The sequence below is a fragment of the Ursus arctos genome, unplaced genomic scaffold (assembly GCF_023065955.2).
Source record: "Ursus arctos isolate Adak ecotype North America unplaced genomic scaffold, UrsArc2.0 scaffold_4, whole genome shotgun sequence".
Classification (NCBI taxonomy): Eukaryota; Metazoa; Chordata; class Mammalia; order Carnivora; family Ursidae; genus Ursus; species Ursus arctos.
Genome location: NW_026623056.1, coordinates 8,989,210 through 9,011,803, shown reverse-complemented (window position 1 = coordinate 9,011,803; position 22,594 = coordinate 8,989,210). Strand labels below are relative to the sequence as shown.

The 22,594-nt window shown below is 34.5% G+C and overlaps 1 protein-coding gene across 8 annotated transcripts in view; it reads right to left on the bottom strand.

The window, feature by feature from the left end:
• NAALADL2 (N-acetylated alpha-linked acidic dipeptidase like 2) overlaps positions 1-22,594 on the bottom strand; it is a 1,320,052-nt gene that overhangs the window by 504,586 nt on the left and 792,872 nt on the right. For all 8 annotated transcript variants that reach the window (XR_003316023.4, XM_057306508.1, XM_057306509.1 and 5 more), the window contains one exon: positions 8,453-8,726. Coding sequence is in view for 7 of the 8 variants with exons in the window: in XM_057306508.1 (XP_057162491.1) it covers positions 8,453-8,726 (274 nt within the window). In the remaining variant the exon portion in view is untranslated. The remainder of the gene's footprint in view (positions 1-8,452; positions 8,727-22,594) is intronic.

Genomic DNA, 22,594 nt, shown 5'->3' with positions numbered 1-22,594 from the left:
ATAAGTAGGGAGCTGTATAAAATACTTAATATTTTAATATTAAATAACTATTAATATTTTAAAAATATTAATATTTAAAAAATATTTGGCTATTTAAAATCTTTAATAACTACAACGCAAGTACTAATCAGTTAAAGTGCACTCCTAACCAGTCAGAAGGGATACCAGCTAGTGTGTTAAACTAGTACATTCCAACTGAATCCAGCATTAAGCATGAGACACACAACCCATTTTGCTGCTTTTGGTGTAAAAGATCAGATAAAGAGGTGGCTTGTCAATTTTATCACTTTTTTTTTTTTTACTGTAATATATACACTTGCTGAAAAAAGTATTTGCTACAATGATATACTAAATGTAAGGCTTACTGACATGATGACCACATTTCTATAGCAGAAATAACAAAGACAAGCCAGAGTAGTAGTTAGTTGTCTTGACATATAGTAATTATTTAAAAAGTTTGCAAAATGTTTTATAATCTAATATGTAATGCACACCCATCTAAAGGATGAAAAAATTGAGTTAAAACTACTGTAATATAGAAATTTAACCAAACTGAAGCACAATTCTGTTGCGTTTCCATTTCCATGTTTTAAGTCTATAATCTCCAAAGCCAATAGATAGAATTATGTAAGTTAAGAATAAGATACCAGAGTAAGAAAAAATAGATTTGTCCAGAAGAAAAAATACTTTAAGCTTTCCCAATTTATTAAATTTTCCCCTACAAAATATTTAGATATTTGTATTATTTGGCCAACAATTTAAAAATAACCACCAGTCAGAGTATCTTTCCTTTCCACTATTGTTATTAAAGTCATTTTGAAAGGAAAAATATATCTTTCAAGAGAGATTATGAAAAATATGTAGAGAATTAGGAGAAAAAACAGGAGAAAACATAGTTATGGAAGTCCAAGGAAGAGTGTATTAAAGAGGGAATTATTTCATTTTCCAACAGTATGTGCCAGGTTATATTCTAGTTTCTGAAGGTATGAAGGAGAATGAGTTACAAAAGGTGCCTTCATGCTCTGGTGACTTTCTCTTGCTAGAAGGTCAATAAAAACATAAACAAAGACACTAACAAGCAGACGACTTTCAGTTATGATACGCCCTAACAACAATAAGGAAGGGGTAATGTAACAGAGGGTGATAAGGAGTAATTTTAATAAGGATGTCAGGGCAGGCATTGCTATGGAGATCACATCCAATTGATGAGAAGCCATGCACTGCCCTGGGGAAAGAACTTTTTCGGCAGACGTTAAGAACAAATGAAAGAAGAGCTTGATCAAATGAAACGAAGACATTGAATATGTTAAGGAGTAAACCATGATTACAGAATGTTGAAATAAGAAGTTATTAATTTTCTTATGGGGTAGCAGTTAGATAGGAATGGAATTTCAGGAAATTTACCAATGAAGGAAAGAACAATAGTTAGGTGATGCACAACAGTTGGGAGCAAGGGTTAGCTGGTACGTGTGCAGCTGAGAGGTGATGGTATGTTTTTGGTTGGTCTGCTTTTACCAAAAAGGAGACTTAAAAATATTTATAAACTGAAAAGAAGATTTGGTCCAATTTGGTTGACAAATCCTAGAAACAAAAGCAGTATGGAGAAACTGGATCTAGATTCTTCTTTCTCATCATGAGAATGGAGAATATAAATGAATGTAAAAGAGGTTAATCCTACTCCATTGACATTTCCAAGAACATCAGCAATACTGGTTATGAGAGTTTCTGCAACTTTATCACTTTCCACATGTTAAACTTATTTACTCTGTTTCCCTGCAGTAAACTAGGAATAAGATTCTTGAAGTTAAAAATAACGGCAGCAGCACTGGCTAATTGCTTTGGAGATAAGTAACCTGGAATGACTCAATCATGTCTCCTGGTGTCAGGGTATAGGGAAATGGGGACACAGGGTCACTGTTTGAGAGTCTAGGCAGGAAGCTGGTGGACCAGTCTCGGTTGCTCAAGAAAAAGGATGGAAGATCAGTTGATATTTTGCAAAATGCTCCAAGTATCCCAGAAGGGGTTACATCTGACAGATAATTTGAGCAAATTCTTGGAAAGAATTTACCTCTTGATCTTCCATTAGTTCTGTGTGAAAGATAAAGTTTATCTAAGGAACTTCCCCTTTAGGAGGGAAACCAGAGGGAAGTTCTCTGCCCTTTACAATACTGGTATTGACTTTTGAGTGGTCTCTGTGGCATTGTTCTTGGCTCTGTGTAGCCTACCTGAATACTGTGGCCATACTGTAATTGGAAAACCAGTTTCTTGCTGAGCACTGAGTGCAGGGAAGTTGTATGTTAGTAAAATGTATCTCAGGGTGTGTGTGTGTGTGTGTGTGTGTGTGTGTGTGTGTGTGTGTGTGGTGGGGGGGTGGATCCCTGATGTGTAGCATTTATAATTTTTGTGGTTTAAATATCAGAACAGAATTAGGAAAGATTCACAGAATTGACTTCCACTAGCTAGAACAAGCTGACTTAAACCATTCCAGCATACCACTGGGGCACTTGTACCTGGCCTTTTAAGTGGTAGAGCAATGTATTACTCAGGGCTTTCCTAGGCGGCTGAAAACAGAAGCAGGTATGCTTTAGAGGTATGGGTTGAAGCTGGTGCCTAGGTCTTGGCAACGTAGAAAGAGTAGAGAAGTAGAAGAAGGCAAGAGGTGGGCGGGTAACAGCAAGAGAGAGATGAAGCCGAGAGTTCACAGAAAACCCCCAGCTATCTGAAAGTTGGAAACTGAACATAGGGTTTTTGAGAGAGAGAGGAAAGGAGGGTTAGGAGAAGGACTGAAGTGGATACAAGTTTATGACATGATATAGGGGAAAAAGATAATCAATACTTAACCATTTATGGCCTCTGTTCTAGACATTTTACTAAGGAGATCATATCAATTGTGTTCAGTCTATCTTCAGAACACTCGTATTTGGGAGGTACTTCTGCCCATTTTATAGAGGAGGAACCTGCAGTTTAGAATATTTAAATATCTTGCTAGTGCTCATAGTAGTTTTGAGCATGCAGTTGGCAATTGCTTACCTGACAGTTTTTCCTATTAGACTGCCAGCTGCATGTGGACAGTATCTAGAGCTTTCTTATTGATCACTTTGTCCCGTGACTGGCCCTTAACAGGCACCCAGTATGTATTTGTTGAATACTGACTGTTTCTTGTTATATTAGTGAAACCCAGATGGTTAAATGCTGTATTAGTCACCTAATCTTTCACCATCAAATTAAAATAGAAGGAAAAACAGACTAATAATCACAGGGCACTTTATTTAATAAATGATACTCAAATTATTAAGGTAAGGATATTGAAGGAGTTGCAAATTCATTCAAGAGAATTCTTCCTGGAGGTCATGAAAGTAATATGACAGAATTCTGCTTCTTTTGAAATCAGTCAGATTAGTGTATTGAAATAGTAGATAAACCTAAGGATCAACTTTTCCATAGATCTTTCTAGTTCTGAAAAAATTGAATTTGCAGCACCTACTGAAATGAGGTAAATTTCATCCGTACTTTATTTATTTATTTCATTAGTACTTTATGGAGATTAAAATATAAATTAAATTTGCAAAGAATGTTACATTATCACTTAACTTGGTAAGTGGCATGTTTTAAATCATGTCAAAACTAAAAAGAAAAATGCTAACCCAGAATTTTCTGTCAGATAACACTTAATTATGATGATTCAGAATCTTTAGAAATAACTTTGGTCAAATTAGAATTTTGTAGTCAAACACTTTCTCACTAAAAATGCCATATTTGTTTTAATGAAGAGGGAAAGAAAATTCATTGCACTTTAACCACTTAGCTGAATTCAGCCATCTTTGTTTCAAAACCTTTATTTCATAAAATAGGCTTTTGTTCTCTTTCCCAGGTGGATAATGTAACCTAACAACGATTTAACTCGACAACGTATTGTGATAGGTCACTTCTGTATTTGTAAATGCTTCTGTCTAAATATTAAGTACAGGAAAATATGCACTTTAATCATGTGGAAATTAACTCCATGGTTGTTATGTTCAAATAAAAAAGCAGCAATTATGGAATTGTTTTGTTAACTAAGTTGGTTCATACACAAAGCTCATGAAACCAGAAAGAGAAGGTCATATTGGGCCAAGAAATTTTATGCAGATTTTTAAAAGGTAAAAACATTATATACAAGTGTGCTCACAGCCATTTATCTCACAACAGTGCACTGTTGACCAAAAGATAGATTCCACGAGAGAAAAAGAAGGGAGACAAATAAAATGTAGTAATTTTCAACATGAAAAACGGCTTGCACCAAACTCACATTTTTCTGTTGGTGAGACAGTAGCTTCATCTTCTTACCCAGACAACAAACATTTAAATAATGCAATTCCATTCTACTCCTTTATTTAGCTTTCTGATAATTTTTTTTCATCTGTAACAGGAAGCATTCACAGAAAAATGTATACAGCTCTGCCTTTTGCCATAACACTCGATGTTTGCTTTTGAGACTATTAAAAGAGAAAGACAGTTTTCCTAGCTATAAGAAAATAGACATCTGATTGCAAGTTCTCCAAGGATTCCTTCAGTGGTTATATTTTTTCCTAAGACTACTTGATACAATTCGAGCTCGTGTTTTGAGATTTCACGTGTTACACTATGGCCTGGTATTTACAAACAGAAGACAAGCAATGCTCTTCAGGCCCAAGTTGACATGATTTGTCATTCTGCATTCAAAAATAAAATATTTACTCCTAGTTTCTCTGAGCTTTTCGTTTTAAATTAAAAATCTGATTAGATATTATATGTATTTTATTATTCATTCATACTTAACAAGGCATTTTCCTCCCTAATGATTAATATTTGTCATATTAAACAGAAGACAGGAAGATTACATTCAGACAATATGATAAAAAGTTTGTACTTCCAAATCATTATATATAGTTCTCATATTTTAATTTCTCCCATTTAAATGTGTTTATTTTATACCACATAATAACCACAGCAACACTGTCAGTGTGCTAAGCACACTCGATGCATCTACGTGGTTTGCATTATTTCGTCCCCATGACAACCAGTCAAGGTACTATTATTGTTCCCCCTAAACAGATAAAAACACTGAGGCTGAGAGAACAAAAACGACCAACCCATAGCTGAGCAGCTAATAAGGCAGGATGCAACACTGGGCTCTCTGAGGAATGGGGCAGGGATAAATGTGTCGATGACAATCTATCTTATGCATGGTTAGTGAGTTGTTGAAATTAAGTTTAAAATAATAATTGCATTATTTGTTTTTACTTTCAGACACAAAATAATACTTAACAGAAAGAAAATTCCCAAATCTATGAAGTGTAGAAAAATGAAAGCAAATTCTCTGTTCAAAAATATAAACATAGTAGACTCAAATCTCACCAACCTATATTAAATATTAATTGTTTCCTTTGCTTTTCTGCATCTGTGTGGATTTCACAAAGGACAACTGAAATAATTGCACAGGAATTACATAAGGCCATATATTCTATTTATAAAACTGACTAGACATTGTCAGCACTCACTACCAATGTCTTTAACAGTATGATGATATTGTACTTGATATTTATCTTTTAATAAAAATATAAATCACTGTTTATTCCCTGAAGCTAACCTCACTCATGTTAAATTATTTATGTATCTATTTTAATATGTATTTTGCATCTGACAGGACAGCTCTCCTTAGGACCCCTTTACTGACCCACCTGTCATTATGATGGGGTAAACAATGTCACCTTTCTAGCACACAATGAATTACAAAGAAGTTGCAAAGTACACCATCCATCATACTGGCACTAAGTAGGTTTTCGAAGTAGATCTCAGATATCACAAATGCTGTTTAGACTGTTACCAGAAAGCAAAAATTGGAAGCTTATACAAAGTGGTCATATGATGAATGGACATGACAGCTCTTCAAAGAAAAGGGGCACTCCTCTTCTACAAATAACCTTGTCAAAAGCAAAAGTAGTGGGGAGCTTTGCTGGCAGTCAGACTAGAATAATTTAAGAACTTAATGGCTCAGCCTGATAGAAATTCATGCAAATACAATGTACTCAAAATCAAAAAGTACGTATGCCTGAATCATCAGCAGCAACCTCTCAAGCTTGATTTTAATTAAGAGTGGTCTGAAGAGATACAGAAAATCACCCACACTCTATTAATTAGAACATGTGAGTTTCAATAATACATCAGTCTAAAACATGTATATAAAATATATGCAAATATTCTATATGCATATAAAATAGCCACCTAGAAATTGCTTTGCTTTTGAAAATCATAATGCTAATATAATTTAAGTTTTTAAAAAATCAACATCAATAAATTTATTGATATAAATATTTAAATTATTATGTACTTAATATAATAGATTTGAATTATTAATATAATTCTAAAAATAGTTATCGTTCATGCCTTCGTCTAATTTGCATGGTTAATTTCCCAAATTATGTTCTTCAAATACAAGGTGTTTGTTTTATCTATAATTGCATTTTAATTCCTTTAACACTACTCCTTTTTATTTAGGCCTGCATTTCAAACATAGAGCATATTTCTACATTGACAGCAAAGTTTATTTTTCCCTTTTAATAGCTTCTTTGAATCTTTCTCAATACTTCTTTATTAAAAATGGTAGTTTTAATAGATATATAGGTGGTCGATGGTCCCAGAATGACTTATGTCTTCAGGGACATTTAAGTAATTCTATGATTCTGTAGAGGACCTTGGTTTCTTTTATACAAAACAATGAAAATTTAAACATTTATAACTGATAAGATAAATGTGTAGAAAACTCTTGGAGATGTGGCTACAAGGAAACAAAAAAACCACCCAATGGATTGTCGGAGGGCCCTGCTGAGGAAACAGGGATACAAGTTGTAATGTTATGGCTTTTCCATAGGTAAGATCAATAAATAATTTGCCAGAGCAAACTGACAAGCAAATAGATGGGGGTGATTCCAAGGACCCACTCAAGCTCCTGGGGGTTTTGTTGTTGTTCTGTGTTTTGGACATGTTTTGTTTCCAAGGCAAGGGGATTACTGTGTTGAATCAACTGGGATAAAGAGCGTGCTGGAAATGTGTGGGGGCTAATAAAGGTCTGGGAGTCTGAAGAAAATATGTGGGGTAACTTTAGAATTTTGATTTGAGACTAGAGCTTCTGAACCAACAAAAGGGTGCTGGCAGGCTCCCTCCCATCATTGCCTACCAGAAACTGTATACATTAATCAAATCAAATTATATGAGTCCTACCCTAGGAATACTGCAGACATTTCATATTATATTAACTTTTAATTAATCATAAGGCTTTCCGTGATAGTGGTTATAAGCAGTCCTTCTGCTATAAATCAGAGAATGACTAGCAGAATGCAAACAACGCTGAACCACCAGTAAAAGAACTCTCTCCGTACTCTCCCCCCAAAATGAAAAACAAACGAAACAAACAAAAACCAAAAACCAGGAACATATCTGTGAAGTAACTTCAAATGATTTAAATACTTAATGTATTAATCAGTGTTAATAGATTCTGAAAAAGCTGTGCCAATAATTAACAACAATCAGAAACATATAATTATTTCATTTGTATTAAATGAGGCAATATAAAGGTTTGGAAAAAACCTAAATGTGTTTATTAAAATGGTATGTTTACACGGAGACAAAATGTGCCTATAGGAAGGAAACAGGACCAATTATATAGTGTATCTAACTGGTATCTTGTCCTTACTGTGGGCTAGGCTCTGTCCTCCAAGGTTTCCATATATTAGCTAGTTTAGTTTTCACAAGAACCTTATAAAGTTGGGACTATTTTTATTCCCATCACAGAGCTGAGGGAACTCAGCCCTAGATGGGTAAGTAACAGTGGGTAATTAGGGAACTGCGATGTGAAACTGGTCTCTGTGGCTCCAGAAGGCATGCACTTCAGCACCGAGCCCAACAGCCAGCTAAGCCAGGAAAAGTACAGCGATAATCTGCGTAGACCTGGCTCCTTGTCTCCAGTGTTTTCCATCAAGAAAGCAGAAGCGCTGTATTTCAAATCTTATATCTGTGAATAATCACATCGATTTTCCACTTCATTTCTTGTGTGTGTGCACAATCTCAAAACACAACTGCCTCCATTTCTATTCCTTCTGTCCATATCAATCCATTAAAATTTACCTTACCTCTTCAAAACCCCCAAAAATAAAGTGAATGTGTCCTCTACCAGCTAAGCAAAATGTGAATAACTCAGTCACGCATTCAACACTTTGGAATTAAATTCTTCTAACATGTTTTCACTTTCAATATATGACAAGAAAAAAGGTCAGGCAATCCAAATCTTCCTTCCCCTTCCCTGGCACTGCCACACTGAGAACATTTAATGGTTACTTTTTTATGTTGCACCTTGGCAGTTAGTTCAATTTAGATGAAAGCTGTTGTTTTCTAATTCCATTTCACTATAAATGACAGAGACAAATGGTCATATTACCTCGAGAGTTCCTTTGGCAGAATAGGCTGCATATGAGTAGAGCAGATCTTGGCTGCTATGTGTTCTGGCTTCTTCACTGCAGGGCTGGCCATTAGGATGAAAGCATTGGCCGTGGCTGCTCAGAGTCACAGAGCTGGCAGAAGGGCCTGCCAGATTAAGCAGCACAGAGTAATTTACAAACTGTACATCTTCTAGGCCCAAAGAAGTCCAGTGAGTCTTAATTTTCTTTGAAATTTCTGTGTCATCTTCACTTTTATACAGTTGTACCAAATTTCTGAAAAAAATTTAAAAAGTACATTCTAAAAAAAAAAGGAAAAATATTCTGTTGAGTTATAACCATTTAGTATATGAACAATTATTAATAGATGTGGGATATGAAAAATGAATGGGACAGGACCCTGTACAAGAAATTCACAGTTTGTTGGAGGTGATGAGCCCACAGAAAAATTGCACTAAATCAAAGCAGAATGAACTAAGTTCTTAAATTGAGAACCAATAAAGTACTATGGGATTGTAGAGAAGAGAGTGATTAATGCCAACCAGTTCTTTTATTAGTTCTGATCTTTCTCGGACGTCAACATAATCCATTTAAAACTCAGTTCCAAAACTAGGAGTCATGCTGGTGGAGACAGTTTTGTATTGCAGTTAATATGATTCCATATAGAGTTACATGATTCATACACAGCTATTGCTACTTAAAATGATACAGAGAGAACGATTTTGATACAAATTACATGCCAAATTTCATGATCCTATGAGCACAATGATATTCAATAAAATCAGTATATCATGGTAAAACCAACCACAGATAATCAAATAAGAAATTAATTTTTGTGTGTGCTTGCTGTAGTCTACATATTTATTCCTATACCTGTTCCAAAATCCGGTGACACTATTTTTGCTTATGACACCCTAGAAACCAAAAAAAAAAAAAAAAAATCTGTAAAAAAAAATCCGTGCAGAACCTAGAACAAAATAAGATATGTGAAATTTAAAAATAATAATCCAGTAAAGTTTGTTTTGGGCTGGGATGTGAAGCGACCAGTTTCTTTTTTGGCAAAAATGTATCTTCTTATAAGAATTTTATTGCTATCCAAATTGGTGCCTAAACGGATGTTAGCTACATGGATACTATTTTTATTTTGGTTCATCGCATTATTTTTATCACACATACTTGATTCTTTTAGGACGATTATACACATCAGAAAAAAAATACATATATGATAATACAGGAAAGCATTACTGGAGACAAAAAGTAGGGCTGTAGACACAGCTAAAAGCTGATCTATATAAGAAAACGGAATAATAAATAATTTCCCAATTTTTTTCCAAGGCTGTTTCAATTTTTTTTTAAATATGTAGTTTAACCAATTATCAATGCCACATAAGTTTTGTGAAAGACTGATTGAAAGAATTTCACTTTTTACTCTGAATAAGACTGGTCTGCCTTCTGAGTGTGTGTGTGTGTGTGTGTGTGTGTGTGTGTGTTTGGCAGGGGAGGCTTTTTGTATAATTGACAAATGAAATTGTATATATTTAATGTGCACATTATTTGATATACCTGTACATTATGAAATTATGACAATCTAATTAACACATCCGTTACCTTAGTGCTTACCTTTCTGTGTGTGTTCTGTGTGTTGAAAACATTTAGGATCTACTCTCAGCAAATTTGAAGTATACAATGCAGTACTATTAACTATAGTCACCATGCTGTACAGTAGATCCTCAGAAATTATTCATCTTATAACTGAAGGCTTGTATCCCCTTGACCAACATCTCCTCCTTTGCCTCACCCCCACTCCATTGGCAACTATGATTCTACTCTGTTACTATGAGTTTGTTAGTTTGTTTTTTAAACTACACTGTGCAGTATCTTTCTGTCTTATTTCACTTGTCCTCTGAGATATTTATGTTATCACAGAAGGCATGATCCCCTTTTTTGAGATTGAATAATATTCCATTGCACATCTATCCCACATTTTCTTTATCCATTCATCCATCCATGAGCACTTAGGTTGTTTTCATACTTTGGCTATTGTGAATAATGCTGCAATGAACATGAGTACAAATATCTCTTCTGATTTCATTTCCTTTGGATATATACCCAGACGTGGATTGCTGGCTCATATGGCAGTTCTAGTTTTAATTTTTTTGAGGAACATCCATACTGATTTCTGTAATGGCTGTACCAGCTTAGATTCCCACTAACAAAGGTTATCTTTTCTTCACATCCTCACCAGCATGTTGTTTTTGTTGTTTTCTTTTTTTTTTTGTCTTTTTTCTATTTTTTTTTTTTTTTTTAATAATAGACACCCAGCAGGTGTAAGGTGATATCTCATTGTGGTTTTGCTTTGTATTCCCTGATGACGAGTGATGTTGAGCACCTTTCACATATCGGTTGGTCATTTGGATATCCTTTTTGGAGAAGTGTCTATTTAGGCCCTTAGCCCATTTTTTAATGGGACTATTTGTGGTTTCCTTGCTACTGAATTGTATAAGTTCCTTACATATTTTAAATATGAACCCCTTGTCAAACATATGCTGTGTAAATATTTTCTCTCATTCCACAGGTTCTTTTCATTTTCACGGTGCTTCCTTTGCTGTGCAGAAGCTTTTAGTTTGATATAGTTTCACTTGTTTATTTTTGCTTTGTTGCCTGTGCTTTTGTCGTCATATCAATAAAAAAATAATAACTGCAAGGACCAATGTCAAGAAATATTCCCTTTTATTTGTTCTCTTCTGGGAGTACTGCAGTTTCAGTTTTACATTTGATTTTCATGAATGGTGCAAGATAGAATTCAATTTAATTCTTTTGCATGTGAATTCCAGTTTTTTCAACACTAGTTATTGAAGAAACTATTCTTTCCCTATTATCTGTTCTTGGTTCCTTTGCTGAAAATTAATTGACCTTGGGGCGCCTGGGTGGCTTAGTTGGTTAAGCATCTGCCTTCGGCTCAGGTCATGATCCCAGGATCCTGGGAATGAGCCCCCCATCGGGCTCCCTGCTCAGCGGGGAGCCTGCTTCTCCCTCTGCCTGCCAATCCCCTGCTTGTGTGTGTGCTCTCTCTCTCTCAAATAAATAAAATCTTAAAAAAAAAAAAGAAAATTGAATGATTATGTGTAGATTTACTTCTGGGTCCTCTATTCTGTTGCACTGATCTATTTTTGATCATTGGATCCATTTCATTGGTCATTTTTGATTAAACAGATCACAGATCAGTTTTTATGTTATACTGTAATATTTTGATTATTATTCATAACATAGTTTTAAGTCAAGAAGTGTGATGTGTCCAGAGTTGTTCTTCTTTCTCAAGATTGCTTTGGCTACTCAGGGGCTTTTCCGGTTCCATATAAATTTAGGGTTGTTCTATTTCTGTGAAAAATGTCATTGGAATTTTGATAGGGATTGCACTGAATCTGTAGATTACTTTGGATATTATGTTCATTTTAACAGTATTAATTCTTCTAATCCAAGAACATGAGATGTCCTTCCATTTATGTGTGTATTGTTTCAATTTTTTTTTTTTTTTTTTTTTTTTTTACCAATGTCTTACAGTTTTCAGTATATGGGTGTTTAACCTCCTTGGTAACATTTATTCCTAAGTGTTTTATTATTTTTTGTGCTATTATAAATGGGATTGTTTTCTTAATTGCTTTTTCACATGGTTTGTTGTTAGTGCGTAGAAATGCAACTGATTTTTATATTGATTTTGTATCCTACAACTTTACTGAATTTATTAGTTCTAATAGTTTTTTTTGTGGAAGCTTTAAGGTTTTCTGTATATAAAATCATGTCATGTGTAAACACAGACAGTTTTACTTCTTTTTTTCCAATATAAATAAGATTTACTTATTTGTTTATTTATGCCTAATTGTTCTGGCTGGGATTTCTAGTAATATGTTGACTAGAAGTGGAGAGATTGAGAATCTTTGTCTTGTTCCTCATCTTAGAGGAAAAGCTTTTAGCTCTTTATTGTCAAGTATGATGGTAGCTGTAAGCTTGCCTTTACTAAACTATTCCTTCTATACTTAATTTAATGAAAGTTTTTATAATGAAAAGATGTTGAATTTGCCCTATGCCTTTTTTCTTCATCTATTGAGATGATCATAAGATTTTTATCCTTCATTCTGTTAATATCGTGTGCCAAACTTACTGATTTGCATATTTTCAACCATCCTTGCATCTCAGGGGTAAATCCCACTTGATCATGGTGTGTGATGCTGTGAATACGCTATTGGATTCTCTTGGCTAGTATTTTGTGTGGGGATTTTTGCATCCAGGTTCATTAGTGTACTGACCTATAATTTTCTTTTCTTGTAGTATTCTTGTTTGGCTTCGGTATTCATCTTAATGTTGGTCTCAGATCATGAGCCTCAACTTTTTGGAAGAGTTTGAGAAGGACTAGCATTAATTCTTCTTTAAATGCTTGGTAGAATTCACCAGTAAAGCCATCTGATCCTGGGCTTTTCTTGGTTTGGAGGTTTTTATTACTGATTCAGTCTCCTTTCTAGTTTATGCATCAATTCAGATTTTCTATTTCTTCATGAGTCAGTCTTGGGAGGTTGTATGTTTCCAGGAATTTAGCCATTTCTTTTAGGTTGTGCAATTTGTTGGCATATAATTGTTCACAGTAGTCTCTTACATTTCTTTGCATTTCTGTGGTGTTAGTTGTAATGTCTCCACCTCTATTTATAATTTTGAGTTTTCTCTTTTGTCTTAGTCTAGCTAAAGGTTTGTTAATTTTATCTTTAAAAAAGAGGGGCACCTGGGTAGCTCAGTCGTTAAGCATCTGCCTTCGGCTCAGGGCGTAATCCCAGAGTCCTGCTGGGAGCCTGCTTCTTTCTCGCTCACTCCCCCTACTTGTGTTCCCCCTCTCGCTGGCTGTCTCTTTCTCTGTCAAATAAATAAATAAAGTCTTTAAAAAAATAAAATAAAAAAATAATAAAAAAGAAAGCTCTTAGTTTAACTGATTTTTTTCTATTGTTTTCCTAATTTCTATTTCACTTATTTCTGCTCTGATCTTTATTTCCTTCCTTCTGCTAAGCTCAGGCTTAGCTGGTTCATCTTTTCCTAGTTCCTTGAGGTGTAAAGTTAGGTTGCTTATTTGAGATTTTTTCCCCCTTAATGTAGGCATTTATCTCTATAAACTTTCTCTTAGAACTGTTTTTGCTACATCCCATAAGTTTTGGTGTGTTTTGTTTCCATTTTTGTTTGTCTCGAGTTTTTTTTTTTTTTTTTTAATTTCCTTTTTGATTTTTTTCCATGACACATCAGTTGTTCAGGAGTTATGCTGTTTAATTTCTACATATTTTCATTTTTTCACTTTCTTCCTATTATTAAATTCTAATTTCATAACACTGTGAACAGAAAAGATATTTGGGGGGTGTGTGGGTGGCTCAGTTGGTTAAGCATCTGCCTTTGGCTCAGGTCATGATATCAGGGTCCTGGGATCCAGCCTCCAGTGGGGCTCCCCACTTAGTGGGGAGTCTACTTCTGCTCCCCCACCCAGCTCATGCACTCTCTCTAACAAATAAAACAAAGAAAGAAAGAAAGAAAGAAAGAAAGAAAGAAAGAAAGAAAGAAAGAAAAGAAAGAAAGAAAGAAGGAAAGAAAGAAAAGATATTTGGTATGATTTCAAACTCCTTAAATTTCTGAAGACTGTTCTGTGCCTTGAAATATGATCTATAATGGAGATGTTCTGTGTGTGCTTAAGAATGAGTATTCTGCTGCTACTGGATGGAATGTTCAGTATACGTCCATTAGGTCTATTTGGTCTAAACTGCAGACCACATCCAACATTTCTTACTGATTTTCTTTCTGAATGAGATATCCACTATTTAAAGCAGGGTATTAAAATCAACTACTGTTGCATTGCTATGCATTTCTGCCTTCAAGTATGTTAAAATTTGCTCAATACAGGGGTTCCAATGCTGGGCGCATGCATATATAGTTGTTATATTCTCTTAATGAATTGAAACCCATTATATAGTAAACCTCTTTGTCTATTTATAGTTTTTGATATGCTATTTTGTCTCATATAAGATTGCAGGGGTCCTCAGAGGGGAAGGCCATGGGGTATGCAGTCTTAGGGCTGCTGGGTGCAGAGCAAAGGCTTCTGGGAACTCCCTGTTTCTTTTTCTCCCATGGGGGATATTATGGCCAACAATTTATCTCTCAGGTTCTGATCAGCTCGCAGCACCCTTGCAGTGGTGGTGATATTGTTACCTGATGCAAGGGCACTCTTAGAGCAATCGCAAAGCCAGGGTCTAGAGTATAGACCCTTATAGAGTGATAGTGGCTCCTGAGGTCCAGGGCTCTGGCAAGCCCACAGCAGGAGTGACGCCACTGCCTGAGCCAGAGGCATACACAGAGTGGCAGCTATATCCAGATCTAAATTGGGGGTATATGCAGAGCAGCTCTGGCTCTAGGGTCAAGGGATGTGCATGGATGGGGGGTGGTGGCAGTTCTGGTCCTCTGAATTGTGCAATAGTAGCTCTTTCTGATGGAAGAGGGCACAGTGGCATCTTCCCCTCCTAGGAATCTGTGGCAGTGAGAGATTTTGATTACCTCAGTGGTGAAAGCTGCAAGTGAACTCTGAGGATCAGGCCCCTGAAGTTTGTGCCAACGAACGTTAGGGGTTTTCCGCTATGAAAGCTGCAGGGAATCTGTGGCTGAGGCCCTCCGTGACAAAGACTGCTACAGCCCTCTACAGAGGTGGCCACTGGGAAGCACAGTGGCATCTACTGCAAGGTTGATACCAATAGCCTCTACCTTTCTTCTTGGTTCCTAACTATTCCTGGATGGCTCAGCTAAGCTGATCTCCACAGTCCTCTCTGTAGAGTTAATCCCCATTTCTGGCTCCATTGTGTTGTTGTATGTTCTTAACTGGACTCTTGAGCCCTCTTAAGGCTATTTTAATTCTCGGATAGCTAATTATTATTTCTGGGGAGATGAAGGTTGGTATATCCTACTCCCTCATCTAGGTCTCTATCCTGTTCTTTTTTCCTTTATCTGATTCCTGTATCCCCATCCTCTTCCTTTACTGTTACTGAAGTTCTCTCTGCACTATTTAGGATAGAGCAAGTAAATTAATTGAGTTGAAACTGAACTCAAGTTTGAGGAGAAAGTTATTTAGAAAGATGCATCAATGTTCTTTTGTAATATGTGTAGAATTAGAGAACACATTTTGAAAATTTATCTGTATATGGTCAACATTAATAGAAAAAAAGAGAAATTTCGATTAGTTTTTTTTTCCTCTTCTATTCAGTTGATTGATGCACATGAATCCACCTCTGAGTATGTAAAATGTGTAATCTGCCATTTGTTTTGCAACTCAAAAAAAATTACATTTTTAAAGTGTATATTTTTATAAAAGATGGCCTCAAAAAGTAAATCAAATACTTCTTTAGGGGCTCAACTGAAGAATTAGTAATTTGTCCCAATGCTAGATAATTTCTAAATATTATTAAGTACTAAGCTAAAACTCCTGAAGAGAGGATATCTATATTTTCTATCTCACTCTGAATTGAAGGGATATATACTTTTTGTATTATAATTTCATGTTTTAATATTATGAACAAATTGAATATATAAAGAACATATAACATGCAAAATAAAGAATAATGAAGGAACAACCCAGCTTATGAAGTATAACATCTCTGATGTTATTGAAGCCCCCTCAGTCCTCTTAATTTCATCACTTACCTTGTTCCCCTAGGGTAACCATCCCCCACAATCTGATTCTTTTCTTTTTTGCTTCTCATTGCCTTCTTTGTATAGATTTAATATTTATGTATGCATATGGCCTTAATACTGTACACGGTATTTTTTGAATGCTTGCTTTTATACAGCTGTCATTTTACATATGAATTAATTTTTTTCATCTGTATTGAGATATAATTGGTATAAAACATTGTATAAGTTTAAGGTATACAACATGTTAATTTGATACACTTACTATTGCAAAATGATTACCACTATAATCTCCACACATCACATAACTATCATTTCTTTTTTGTAGTGAGAACATTTAACATCTAGTCTCTTAGCAACTTACAGCATGGTGATTATAGTTAATATATATGTATTCTTTTGAGATTTGCTTTTTTTCGCTTACTATTAGGTTTCTGAGATTCCTCCTCATTTATTTATTGATTTCCTGAGATAAGTATTTTAAAATTGTTCACAGTTTTCCATTATTATAAATATGAGTAAGTTATAATACAAGGAAGAAAGGAAGATAATAAATCATTAGGTAAACTATTTTCTTTTTAAAAGGAGAAAATAGACAAAATTAGAAAATAACCAACACACAGAAGTAACTTAAAAAAAAAAAACACTATGAGAACATCTACACAGTTCAATGTAAATCAACTTTCTATGAACACCTGGATGATAGAATTCTTCCTTTGTCCCCCAAATCCTTTCTCTGCCCTATGCTTCCTGCATGCCCGGAAGGTAAACCTGTATGGACCTTTATCAAGCCCTCTGGGTTCCAGTCAGTTTTAGGTTCAGTCAATGGGAAATGCATGAGAAGAGACTTTTTTGCCCCTAGATCTCGCCTTCTTCCATGAAAGGGCACAGGAAAAAAATAAATAAAGGAACATTCTTGTTCATATTTCCTGATAGACATATGCAAGAGTTTCTCTAGGCAAGGAAGGCATATACCTGTATATCTTTAGTAAGAAGTGCCAAAATGCTTTTATTTATTTATATTAAAGATTTATTTAGTTACTAAAGTATTTCTGCACCTAATGTGGGGCTCAAACTCGGGGGCCCAAGATCATGAATCACATGCTCTACCAACTGAGCCAGCCAGGCACCCTGACAAAATGCTTTTGAAAGTATTTTGATTACATTCCTATCTGCTCTGCATGGAAGTTCTGATCCCTCCGTTCCTCACCAACACTTGGTGTTGTCCTTTATTTTATTTCATTTTATAATTTTGCCAATGTGGCAGGTGTAAAATTATATATCATTATTTATTTAACTCAAAGTATCATTACTGGGTTGCTGGGTATGCTATGCAATTTTACAAAACATTTTATACCACCAGCACTTTTTAAGAGGTCCAATTTTCAGTGTATCTAATTTTTGCTAACCAATGAGCATAAAACTGTATACCAATGTATCTTTTGTTTACATTTCCGTAATTACTCATGAGGATCTTTTCATGTATTATTTAGCTATCTGTACTTCCTTTTCTGTGCAGTGACTGTGTATTTTGTCTACATTTATGCAAGTTTTTTATATTCTGGAAAATTCTCTTTAGGTCACTCTGTTCTACCAGTTTTTGGCTTCTCTTTCATTTTAATGTCTTATGATGAATAGAATTACAATGTACATAATTTTAATATAATGCAATGGTCTATACACTTTTTTGATGTGCTTAAGAAATTCTTCTCAAACCTGAGGTGATAAAATGACTCTCATTTTTTCCTAAAGTTTTAAGGAATTTGTTTTTAAACATTTCAGTGTTTACTTGGAATGTGTTTGTGTGAATTGGGGGTGGGGTATGAGGTGGGAATTCCATATCACTTTTTTTTCCATATGAATAACCATCCTAGTACCCTTGATCAAACCCGGTCACCGATGTGCAATGACATTTCTGTCATTTATGAATTTCCATATGTGTGTGGGTTTGTCGTGGATCCCCAATCAATTCCATCCATCTTTTTGATCCATGTCCATTTTAATATGCTATATTAATTAGTTTGACTTTCTAATACATGTTAATATTCAGAATGGCAAGTCCTCTTACTTATACTTCCTTAAAGACAGCTTCACAACTTTTTTCTCTTCCATATTAATAATGGAATGACCTTATCAATTTCCTTGTCAAGATTGTATCTGGAATTATCCTGAGAGTGAAGATCAATTTGAGGAGAAATGTCATCCTTACAATAACATAAAAATAAGTCCTTAATATATCAAATAGCTGTTAATGCTAACATAAAATGTTATAAAATTAAAATATTTTTCTGTATATTACTGGTACTGAGGAATACTATTATGTTCTATCAAATAATCTTGCTAAATTCCCTTATTAATGATACTATTTCCTTGAGTTTTCTACATAAAAAAAATATGTGATAAGCAAATAATGAGGATTTTTTAACTTCCTTTCTAGTCAATTATGGATGTGATTACTATTTTTTTTTATTACAATGCAGGTCAAAACCTCCAGAAAATATTTAATAAAATATTTAATAAGTTGTAATAGTGGTCATGTATTTCCTATTTCAAATATCAGGTCAAAGATGTTCCTCCCATTCTTATTTTGATAAAAGATGTTTCATGAATCAGTATTAAATTTTATCATAAATTCTGATTCATTTATTAAGAATCATATTATCCTTTTCTTCAATATGATGGATTATAGTAGTCAATTTTTTAGCATTCAAACTTGCATTTCTAAAATTACCTTTTACTTAGAATGCATTTGCCAACATTTTGTTTATAATTTTCATGTCACTTTTTAGAAGTAAAGTTGGTAGCCAATGTCCCTTTCAGGCATCATTTCTGTCTGATTTTGGCTTGAAGTTATACAAACTTCATAAAATGAAATAGAGAGTGTTCCTTCTTGATCTGTTCTCTGGGAGAGTTTGAATTTGATTATAATTTTTGAAAGATAGGAATTATTCTTAAACTAAACATTGTACTTGATGTTCTTATTATGAGAGAACTATGAACTACTGATTCAATGCCTTTAATGCTTTAAGAATTTTATTATTTCTTCTTTGAATTACAGCTTTTCCATTGCTCCCTGTGCCACCTGCTATTAATTCTCACAGTTCTAGGTTTCCGGATTCATCACCTGCCACAGCACTCTTTCCTACATTTTGGTCCCCTTGGGGATTTCCTTTACTATTCTGTGAGCTCAGGATAGTAGTATTTTAAAGGAAGTTTATGTATACATTATCTATGTGTTTTTCAGAATATTTATTTTTAAATACTACCAAAACCAGAAATGCACTAACTTGAGTGCCCAACTTCCATGTAACACATGATTTCTTTGTAAATACTGATTGCTATTTCCACAACATCCAAGCAGGGAAACTCTGGAAGAGTAGCTAAGGATTATAATCCATTTTCTTGTTTTTTATTTTTTTCCCACAGACCTATAATGTAGATAATTTATTCAAAGTTGATTGGTGTGATATCATTTTGCGCATTGCCCTACCGTATGGAAATTATTCAATCCATATTATGATCGTTGACTGGATTTGAGGGGAAATGAAACCCCTTTACAGTAATCTGAAGAGAACCACTATATCTATATATCTATGCGTCTGTATCTATATAAAGTATCCTGAAAAATGTTAATGAAGTTTTTGTATAACATGGTTATAAAATCACTGGTCTTTTAAAAATGATAGAGGGAACAATATTTTTTAATAAATATTACCTAACATTTCAAATAATTAAGAATAATAAATACTTGTTCACAAATCCAATTTTCCTAAGATTACTTTTTAATTCTGTTGCCTTTAACACTGTATTTATTTATTTATTTATTTATATTTTTATAATAATATTTTTTATTATATTATGTTAGTCACCATACAGTACATCCCTGGTTTTTTGATGTAAAGTTCCATGATTCATTAGTTGCGTATAACACCCAGTGCACCATGCAATATGTACCCTCCTTAATACCCATCACCGGCCTACCCATTCCCCCACTCCCCTCCCCTCTGAAGAGCCGAGATGCCCTTCAACAGATGACTGGATTAAGAAGATGTGGTCCATATAAACAATGGAATATTACTCAGCTATCAAAAAGAACAATTTCTCAACATTTGCTACAACATGGACGGCACTGGAGGCGATAATGCTAAGTGAAATCAGTCAAGCAGAGAAAGACAATTATCATATGGTTTCACTCATCTATGGAACATACGTAGGAAGATCGGTAGGAGAAGAAAGGGATAAAGAAAGGGGGGGAATGAAGCATGAGAGAATATGGACTCTGAGTAACACTGTATTTTAAATTTGTCAAATTATTTACAGGCTCCCTACTGGGCAAGAAGCCAGATGTGGGGCTTGATGCAGGCTCCATTCCAGGACCCTGGGATCAGGACCTGAGCCAAAGGCAGACATTCAACCAACTGAGCCACCCAAGCGCCCCTTGATACAAATGTTCTAATCAAAAGATTATAGTCATTAATCACTTCAAATCATTTAGAATATTAAAATGCCTAAATTTCATTGGGACTTTCGACCATTTTTCTTAATTTTTTTCCCCTACAATAGGTATTTTGGTATTTATGGTGAACGGTTCTGTTATAATTCGGTAATTTGCTACATTCAAAGACAAATGTTATTAAGTAATTAAGTGCAATGTAATCTCAATTTACTAATCCCAAAGAAAGCTGCAAAACTAGGAGTATGTCACTTAAAATCACAAGGTATTTGACAGAAAGTTTTACTTTGCCTTAATTTTTACAATAAGAGTTTCCATGGGCCAGTAGTCTCGGCAGGCAGCATCATGAACCGTCGTGGCTGAGACTTGAATTTGGAAGTTTTGCATTAGCGTTCCTTTGGCCAGTAGAGACTGGAAATGGGAGGATTTTGGCTTTGGTAGACAAAATTCTGTTTATATCAATGTTCAACACCTGCTACTGGATGAGCCACAGAGCAACACTGATGTTAGAATTGGAGGAAGCGATGCATGTAGCATTCCTAGTACCAGGGTGAGTGCCAAGATTATGTTGTAAATGAATGAGGAAAGAAAACAGCTAAAGAAACATACTAGCAGAGAAAAACCCAGCACATTTACTAGAGTTTACTGAGATTTTATTATGTGTGTATACAATAACATACACAAGGACTCATAGTATACCAGCTGGTATTTTTCACAAACTAAATAAATCAAAAATTTATTTAAATTTATTATCTGACTTGGCATCCAATGTAGTAAAAATCTGTGAATTACATACTATATGTGAGTAGTGAATTTAAATACTAAAGCATGTCCTGTGAAATCCTCCCACTGGACACTTTGCTCTTCAAGGGGCAAACACTGATCGGCTTTCTGTCACTCTAGGTTAATTTTCATTTCCTAGGTTTTTACATAGAATCATATAATAGGGCTGTGTTTTGTCTGGCTTTATTCACTCAGCATGCTTCTTGAGATTTATCCATGTTGTTTTATATATCAATGATTCACTCTTTTTTATTGCTCTTTTCCATCTTATGGAGATACCACAATGTTTATTCATTCACCTGTTAATGGAGGTTGGTTCCATTTTTTTGACTATTGCAAATAAAGCTACTATGAACATTAAAAAATAAATAAATGAATAAACACTAAAGCATAAGCTGATTTTTTTTACCTTTTAATTTTACTTTGGAAATATAAAGACTAAAACACATGATAAAATTGTATCACACATAATATCAAGAAATTAAATGATTAGGAGAAAATGGCAACATCCCCTCATCTTCCTTGCCAGCCAGCCACTAACACCATGCCAAATAAAAGCATGATTACTTACTCAACTATTTCTTACCTTCTAAAATAACATACTAATCGTAAATCATGTATTGAATATACACTATTAGGACTGAAAACATGGTGCAGATTCATTGCATAAAAAACTCTCAACTACTGTTACCATTTTATAACTAAGGAAATTGAAAATCAGGTAATGTAATCAAGATGGAAAATGTTCCAGATTAAATGGGTCAGATTTCTACTATACTACATTGTATTTCAGATATCCACTATCCCTAGAGGGGAAGCAGCAATCTTAGTCTCACAATCTTAGACACTTTCCAAATGCAATAAAAATACCAAGTGGTAGAAAGTACAGTATTCTGGGTAAAATAATCAAAAGTCAGATGTTGTGAAGCTGGAAGAGAGAGATCTTTAATGCTTATGAGAAAGTATGATTTAGGGATATCGAACTTGTTTCAGGAATACAATACACCAAATTTCAGAGTTTGGGAGTCATCTGAACAAGAAAGAAGAAAACTGCTACTTATACATTTCTTTTGAAAAAATTGGCACATAAGTAGATTATCTGGAGATCTTAATATTCCTTCTCTTTGTAATCCAGAAGAATATGGCACATAACTGCTTTGCACGTTATGAAATGATGCTGATGGGGCTGGTGATCTCCTGCTAAGTCCCT